Below are 8,448 nucleotides of genomic sequence, written 5' to 3' on the forward strand. Positions count from 1 at the left end.
CTCCCCCGGTTCCCATCGCTTTCGGGGCGGGGTTGTTCGGCAGGGATCTCGGGGTCTCTGCTCTGGGCGTCGGGGCCCGGAGAACGGGCCGCGCTGGCGATGGTCCTGGTGGGCGGCGGCGCCCCGAGAGCGCTGTCCAGGAGCTGGGCCGACGTCGGGGACCCGCTCCACGGGGCCGGGGTCACGCGGGGCCACAGACCCCCGCCAGACCGGCCCCCCTGACCTTCCTGCACCCCAGCGGAAACCCTGGCCCGCGGCGCTCACGCTCCGACTGCACAGGGAGCACCCTCGCTGCTCCCGGCTAACTTTGTTCTTCCTCGCCAGACATATGGTTCCACTCAGGGACCCCGGGTCCTTGGGGAGCGGCGTGGGGGGCGGGCAGGCGCAGAGGGAGGTGGGTGAGGGGCGGAAGTGGCAAGACCTAGAGCAACAGGAAATGACTTAGGGAAAGTCCCAACCGCAGCCCCCCCAGTCCCAGTTGTAAACACCCCCCTCACCCTTGAGGCTGGGGAAGGGCTTGTGGGGCCCGACCGACTGACTTCCCCTTGCAGAATCCAGTGGGTGCCGCGGCCTCCATCACCTCCAACGAAACATGTTCCAGGCTGCAGGAGCCGCCCAGTCCACTCCCTCTCATGTAGGTGACCGGCAGGGTGGGAGGGTCCTGCAGGTGTTCGGCCTGGGATGGAGGGCGAGGGCCGGTAGATTTGCATGGCGTGCGCCTGACTGGCCCTGTCTCCCACCCAGGAAGCCAAGAGCAGCGGTGGGAACAGCTCTGTCCAGCGCTCCAAGGTAAGGCCCAGCGTGGGGGTCAGGGGAGGCTGGCTGGGGTGGGCCAGGCCCCCGCTTAGTCCCTCACAGTCCTTCAGCCTCCGGGCCCAAGTGAAAGAGACCTGTGCTGCCTGCCAGAAGAAGGTGTACCCCATGGAGCCACTGGTGGCAGATAAGGTCGTATTCCACAATGCCTGCTTCTGCTGCAAGCACTGCCACGCCAAGCTCAGGTGGGACCCGGCCCTGCCGCCCCCTCCCCTTCTCCCCTTGCCCGGCTGCCCCCTGCCCTCACAACCCCGACGTGATGCGGCCTGACCACCACTGTCTGCTTCCACAGCCTGGGCAGCTACGCCGCGCTGCACGGGGAGTTCTACTGCAAACCCCACTTCCAGCAGCTGTTTAAGAGCAAAGGCAACTATGATGAGGGGTTTGGCCGGAAGCAGCACAAGGAGCTCTGGGCCCACAAGGAGGTGGACCCAGGCACCAAGACCGCCTGAGTCCCCACTCACCTGCCACTAGCGCCCTGGATGGGCTGTGGGGATGGTGGGAAGGAGACTGGAGCTGGGCTTGGGTGGGGAGGGGTGAGGCCATTTTGCTCAGGGGAGGGTTATGGGGCAGGACTGTGCCCCAGGATTCCTTCATTCTCCCTCAGTGGGCCAGGATTGGGTGTTTGTTACCCACCCTGCGTCCCACTTCTTCCAGCCAGCCCCAGCCCACCTCACCCCAGGGCCCCTTGGGAGGCCATCAAGCCCAGCTTCCCTATCTAGGTGCCTTTTCTCCAGCAAGGAGTCAGCATGCCCCCCTCAGGGTCCCAAGCTCCCTCACTGCCACCGGCGCGCACGTGGGTCCTATGTGTCCCCATCTACCTCTGCCTTCAGCCTGGTCCTGCCATGCAGTCTGGGAGGAAGGACCCCTGCTAGGCCTCACAGGATGCCCACCACGGCCATAGGGGGGGAAGGGATGGGGAAGTGGAGTGGCACTGACTCCCCCGGCGGGGCAGATGTGCCCCCATGGGGCTGGGAATGTCTGCGCCATGGGAGTCAAAAAGCAGACGCTAACGTGCCCACCAGGCTGAGCAAGCCACAGAGACTGACAACGGGTTTGGCCGAGGCCAGGCTCCCCTCCCATTCCCCTCCTTGTTTTTTGCCAGTTCTGACTGTTGTGATCAACCCCATTTTAAACCTGTTTAAGCAAATCCTGACTCTGTATTTTGTGGCTGAATGTGGGACTTAATGGCTTGAAGGATTCAAGCACCTGGGGGCTAGGAGGATGGGGAGATAGGGTGGGCGGGGACTGAAGGGGAGGATTCAGTGGGTGTCGGCAGTACTCACCAGCTTGAGGAACGGGGCGCTCCTCTTCCCAGCTGGTTCTTCAGGCTGTCAAACCCAGAATGGATACTAAAACTCCATGTGGTCCTCAGCTCCCATACACACCCTGTTCTGAAGAGATGTGTTGGGCCTGTACTTGATGGGCCCTAAGTCTGAGCTTCCATTGCCCCCAAAATCCACAAGGAGTGGTGGGAACCAGTCTGTCACCCTAGCACTGTCATGGGTTTGTGTGCCCCAAGTCCTGGTGCCCACTCTTACCCCACTGCTGGCCTCTTGCCCCTGTCATGCTTTGGGGAGGTTAGCCATGGCTGTCCCAGTCATCGAAGGAGCAGCAACTCATGAAAACCCAGGCAACATGGGACAAGTTACAGCAACAGAACCCACTTCAAAGGCCCAGACACCCTCCTCAGTTGACAACAGGCAGCAACCTGTGCTGAGCTCCGTCAGCTACCTGTATGCAACAAGAGAGCAAGGGACCCCATACCCATGGGACGAGGGAGGAAATGGCCCTGTATTTCGGTGGCAGATTAGCTGCTCTTCTGTGCTGGATGTTGCCACTTGGAACAACTGAACTGACTACTTGGGCATGAGGAAAGCTGTTGAATGCCTAGTTCAATTCCAGACTAGCGAGGTTCTAGAGGGCTTGGATGGGGACAAGAATGGCCTTTTTGCTCAAAAGCTAGCAGTGAACTAGGGGGAAGATGACAGAGCAGTAGCTCCTGGAAGCAGGTGGTGCCTGTGCTACAAGAGGAACTCCCAAGAGTAATTATAATTAGCAAGAGTCCCTCTCTGGGGTGGCAGGTGGGTGTCACCAAGGTCCTGGGGATGTAGACACTAGTAAAGCTGTGGCTAGGAGTGCTGGCATTCAACCTCAGGATCCCTCCCCCTGGAGTTATTTCAAGTATCCCTCTACTCAAAGTACCCAAATTTGCTGCAAGACACCATCCTTACCCTACTCTAGGCAGACATTCCCTACCCCGACCAAAATCACAGCCACAGGACCCCTCCAGTATAAATGATCCCTTTTATTGTAAGTAATGCAAGACACTGGCCTGGCTTTGCACTGCAAGCCCTTGGTCAAGATATAACTATGGCTGCAGGTTCTTCTGCACAATCCACAATTCAGACAGACACAGAGTTGGAGGGGGGTTGGGCAGAAGAGGTGGCAGAAGACTACCTCCAGCCCTGGCCTCCTTGCTGGGTTTGCCAAGGCAGACATACCCCTGGGATTAGAAAATGCCGACATATGGCCCCTTCCCACAGCAAGCCTAGGGTCTGCTGGGACACTGCCCATCAGAACCTTTGGGCCCAGGCCATGCTAAGTCCCCACAACTTAATCTGGTTTACTTAAAAACAATAAATTAAGAAACAGCTTGGTCCTGAGGATGCTAAGCCAGCATGTCCACAGTTTTTGGCACACACAAAATCGTGGGGTATTTTTGTTGTTTGGAGTGCATGGTTGGTTGACTTGTTTTCATATTCATTTTTAGAACACACTGGCTCCAGGGGCCAGGCTCTGTGGGACCCTGAACCTGGGACACAGAGTTGTCTTGTCTCCACAGTGCTGGCATAGCACCACCTCCTCTTGGGGAACGGGGGACTGGTGTGGGGTGCCGGCTGCCATCCGACAGGTCATGGAGAGGCCGAGCTGCCGCATAGCAGCTGTGGTCGAGGGGGGCAGTCCCTACCCTGGGCAGGGCTGGGGTGCAGATAAGGGGGTGGAAAGAAGGGACCCAGGCCCAAGTGGCACCGTTACAACACACACGTCTGCAAAACCAGCTGCTTTCATCTTCTCTTCTCTTGAGGCGTCCATCACCTGTAACAGTCTAGAGTTGATATATATAAAACCCATCAAATATGATCAGAGATATAAATTAACAAGTACAAGGCCTCACATTACATGATGTGAAAAGGCTAAAAACAGCGATAGAAACTACATTCATAAAAGTGCATCGTCAACATATAACGAAGGCTTTGGCTTGTTCAGTGCCCATGGGATGTGGGCATGGCTGGCAATGAGCTGCCTGGCGCTAACCCCCAGCTCCCTGGAGACGCCTGTCCCTGGGCACTGGCTTGGTTTTCTTAAATCTAACTCCCAAGGAAACTGAGTGCCGGGGGAGGAGCTTTAGCAAGAGGCACATTTCGGAGGGGAGGGGCTGGAAGAAAGGACCAGCGCCCAGGCTGAGGTAAATGTGGCCAACTTTATGCTGCTGAGATACTGGTTTCCTGCCCCTGCTGCCATCCTTTCCCCGAGAGGAGCATGGAAGGCAGGGCTTGGAGCCCTTACTTGAACGGGCCAGGCTGGCTAAAGAGGCAGAGCTGGTGGGCTGCACACAGATGGACGCACATACACAGGCTTGCCACAGGCAGTGGGGCGAGGGCTCTGGCCCAGCTAGGTCACAACTCAAAGCCTGCCTGGTTGTCCAATGTCCCGCTCAGGCCAGTCAGTGGGGTCAGACGCCTGCTCCAAGCTGTCCATCCTTCCATCTCAGCCAGGGGCACTGGCCCAGCCCACACCCAAAGCTGGGTATGCAGAGCCCAGAGGGCACACAAGGTCTTCAGTTTAGAAACTCGGTACAGAAAAGAGTGACTCCCTACTTGTTAAATAGAAACAATTGCATTGACAAAACTGGGTCTCCCCACCTCTGTGAGATTCCACATCTCAAGACCCCGCCTGGGGGCAGGGTCACATGGGCAGGCAAGACAGGTGCCTCCTTCCCTGAATAAGGCAGCATAACATTTGCTTCATTCATCTTTGGTAAAGGACAGGACTGGCAAAGCTGGCCTGGGGGCCGGGGGCCAGGGGCCGAGGGCGGCCCACCTGGACTTCCATTGCTTTAAGGGAATGCTGATTACCTCAGGCTGGGTGGCCTCACCCAGCCAGGTGACTCCTGTGGTGGCCTCCAGAAACAAAGTAACACTCAGAACGAAAACAACACTGTTCCCACCCTGCAACTCGGACCTCAGCCCAACTGCAGTGTTGGGACACAGCTCCAAGGCTGGGCCTGTGGTCGCTGCATATGGTGTCTGATCCCCTCCACTGTGCGCTCAGGACTCTGGAGCTCTCCGGTCTGGCAGGCTGGGGGCTCCCAGTCCTTGAGGCTCCTGCCCTGGCTCCCAGCCCTGGGGCAGAAGAGGCCCAGCAAACGCTGGCTGGACCGTGGCTCTCGAGTCCACAGCCTTGCCTGGGAGAAGCAGCAACTTGCTGAGCCCCCAGCAGCCCCTTGCCCACGCAGTAGGGGTGGCCGGCAGCAGCGTGGCCTAGAGCTCAGTACACAAGCTGTGCAAAGTGGTGCTTGAGCAGCTCCTCGGCCGAAGGCCTCTGGCGGGCCTCCACAAAGATGCGCCTCAGAAAGTCCCGCCCGTGTTCGGAGATGTGCGAAGGCAGCTGAGGGTTGGTGGGCTGGGTTGCAATTTTGAAGATGGCAGCCATGGCTTCATACTCTGCCCACGGTGGTTTCTCTGTCAGCATTTCCACCACTGTGCAGCCCAGGCTCCTGGGAAGAGAGAACCTGAGTTACTCAAGAGCCAGGCACCTGAATTACTGCTGCAGAAGCGCCTTTCTCAAAACACATGGAGCTGGGTGTGCCTTTCTGAGAGTGGACCCAGTGGAGGTCCCCAATGATGCTTGGTCCTCATACACTGGGGTCTCATCAACCTCCACCTCATCATCTAGCTGGGCACTTCCTGAGACAGGAGAGAGTCACTAAGTATGGACAGGTCCTGTGCTGCTGGAATTAATTAGCACACATGCAGTGGCTTCAACCAGCACAAATGACCTTCCAGTTGTGAAAGTCAGGAGTCTACAATTAGTGATGCTGGGCTAATGCCATCTGGAAGTGACTCAAGGCAGTGGGTTTGGTTTTTGTGTTCTTGCTCTGGCTGGGCGACCATCAAGCTATCAGCGGAAGCCTTTCTTCTGGAGGCTGAAAGGGGACTCTCCAATTCTTTGCCTTTTCTTGTTTCTAAAAGCCACCTGCATTCTTGCCTTGTGGCCCCGCCCCCATCTCCCCCATCACTCTAACTCTTGTGTCCATCATCACAGCCCTGGCTGCTGACTGACCTCTTGCTGCTTCACCTTTAATGACTCTTGTGCACCTATCTCAATAGCCCAGGGTACTCTCCTCTTCTCAAGAGCCTTAACTTAATCCCATTAACCAGGTCCCTTCCGCCCCTTAAAGTGTCACCCATGGGTTCCAGAGTGTGGATGGAGTTGGGAGAGCAGCCTCCTACAATCATTTCCTGAAAGGGAGTGATGCACTCCCAGCTTCCAACACTGCCAATGGATGGCCATGAGGTGCAGCAAATGTAGCTCTCAGAGAGGCACAGAATCCTGCTACTCTAGAGAGATGTTTTACAAACATCAGGGAAGTTCTGAACATCAGACTATCTGGGGTTTAAACACAACTATTCATCTGATGTACTGCTAGGGGGTCCCAGCCAGAGTCCTGGCCTCAATGGTGAAAGGCGGGTCCTCACTCCTTCCTGCCACACTGGGGACCCCTGAAGGCTCACGTCTCAGCATCAGACCCACCGTAGCCCAGACAGGGAGTGGACCCAGCACTCACCATACGTCGGCTTTCCTTCCATAGCCCTCACCACTGATCACCTCAGGGCTCATCCAGTATGGTGTCCCAGTGACGGAGCGCATGCCTGTCCCTGACATGCAGATGGTCTGCAGGCGCTTGCTGGCCCCAAAGTCCCCCAGCTTCACATTCCCAGCAGAGTCTCGGAGGATGTTGGCTCCTAGGACATGTAAAGGCCAAGGCTGTGATACAGGCTCTCTTGGTATCCCAAGGGTTAGGGTTAGGGTTAGGGTTATCCCCTTCACTCCCTCCACCTCATCTAGTGAAGAGAGGCCTCAGACCTCGTATGAATGATCATCACCACTGCCAATGTCTGCAAACAATTTATGGTATTTCCCAAATCACTCAATCTTGAGCTGATCCCCCAAAAGAAGATGGTGTTAGGTCCCATTTGTTAGGCAGTCCAGGATAACCAATAATCAGGGGAATGCCTGAACCCAGGACTTGGGGACCACAGTGCCAGAACCTCTGCTCACCCTTTATGTCCCGGTGAACGATCATGTTGCTGTGCAGATAGGACATGCCCTCCAAGATCTGCCGCGTGTACTTGCGGGTCACACTCTCTGTCAGAGCTCCGTAGGCTTTTAACTGGTCTTTCACCGAGCCCTGCCAGCCACAAGGAGTCACAGGTAGGGATAGGGACAGGCACAGACATTTGTAGCCCCTCTGCTAAGGGATGCTGGGCAGTTCGGGAATTAAGTCATTAACAGCCCTTTCCTCAAGCAAATATCCAAACCAGAGAAGGGAGGCCTGTACTCTGCCTGGTAACAGCTGGACTTACTGGACTCACTCACCAGCCTTTGAGCTACATCCCACCATCACTGGAGCCCAGTCCAGCCAAAACCTCCCCTTGTTCCCCTAAGTGAGTCCCCAGCCCCAGCCCCCACCATGTGTGTCCCCCGCAGGTGTCTGGAAGCACCCACCCCCGGCATGTACTCCATGAAGATGGTCAGTGTCTTCTCGGCGCGGTCCCGCAGACAGCCGTAGTACTGCACGATGCGCTCGTGCTGCAGGTTCTTCAGCAGCTGGATCTCGCACTCCAGAGCGCTCACCTCCTAGGGAGGGGTGAGGTCACTGTTGGGCTCAGGGGTAGGACCCCACTGGGACCAGCTCAGCGTGCCCCACACGGACCTCATAGGGGCTGCCAGTCTCTGGTCTCAGCCACAGTGCTGGGCACCCTCGGGTACGGGCAACCCTTACTGCCATGCTGGAAGGCTGACAGTGGGTGGAAGAGGCTGATGAGGGAACTGCTAGGTTTTTCCACATTCAAAACTTAATTCCAAAGAGTGGCTCTGCTGGACCCAGTGCATAAAGCCTGGGGCTCCGTCCTGAGCCCAGGACTGCAGACTTTGTTTGGTGATGGTGGGACTTCTGATCATTACTTCTTAGGTTACTTGGAGCATCACCTCCCAGTTCCTTTTGTCTAATACTCCTCCCCACACCCTGGTTGCTTGGCACTCTTTGGACCACAATCTCTTCAGCCCAGGGCCAGGGTGGACAGCAAGGGAGAGGAAGAATTCTTTAAGAAAGCAGCCTATAACATTCCAAACAGTTCCCCAAACTGTGTGATGAACATTTTTGCTGGAAAAAAGGGGTCTGCCATGAAAAAGGCAGTACCTTGCTTGTCTCAGGACTATCTGGGTCAAACTGGACCTGCTTGGAAGCAAGTTCACGTCCTGTGTCAACGTCATAGCACAAATAGACGCGGCCGAAGGCACCCTGACCCAGCAGCTTCCCTCGGCGCCAGTTGATGGGGGCACTAGGAG

At 56.7% G+C, this 8,448-nt stretch overlaps 2 protein-coding genes across 2 annotated transcripts in view; one reads left to right on the plus strand and one right to left on the minus strand.

The window, feature by feature from the left end:
• The first annotated feature begins 592 nt into the window (after positions 1–592).
• On the plus strand, positions 593–1,265 carry LIMD2 (LIM domain containing 2). The gene is made up of 4 exons (XM_006897788.1): positions 593–634; positions 745–789; positions 859–998; positions 1,106–1,265. The coding sequence occupies exons 1-4, from the start codon at positions 593–595 to the stop codon at positions 1,263–1,265; spliced, it is 387 nt and encodes a 128-aa protein (XP_006897850.1).
• A 4,099-nt stretch (positions 1,266–5,364) lies between these two features.
• Positions 5,365–8,448, minus strand: part of MAP3K3 (mitogen-activated protein kinase kinase kinase 3) — a 102,934-nt gene continuing 99,850 nt past the window's right edge. Inside the window, exons 11-15 of the mRNA XM_006897868.1 lie at positions 8,300–8,448; positions 7,606–7,737; positions 7,159–7,288; positions 6,665–6,842; positions 5,365–5,593 (exon numbers count right to left, since the gene is read on the minus strand). Of these exons, the coding sequence (XP_006897930.1) occupies positions 5,365–5,593; positions 6,665–6,842; positions 7,159–7,288; positions 7,606–7,737; positions 8,300–8,448 (818 nt within the window). The remainder of the gene's footprint in view (positions 5,594–6,664; positions 6,843–7,158; positions 7,289–7,605; positions 7,738–8,299) is intronic.

This window comes from Elephantulus edwardii, unplaced genomic scaffold (assembly GCF_000299155.1).
Source record: "Elephantulus edwardii isolate Elephantulus edwardi_28Jun2011 unplaced genomic scaffold, EleEdw1.0 scaffold00216, whole genome shotgun sequence".
NCBI classification, from domain to species: Eukaryota; Metazoa; Chordata; class Mammalia; order Macroscelidea; family Macroscelididae; genus Elephantulus; species Elephantulus edwardii.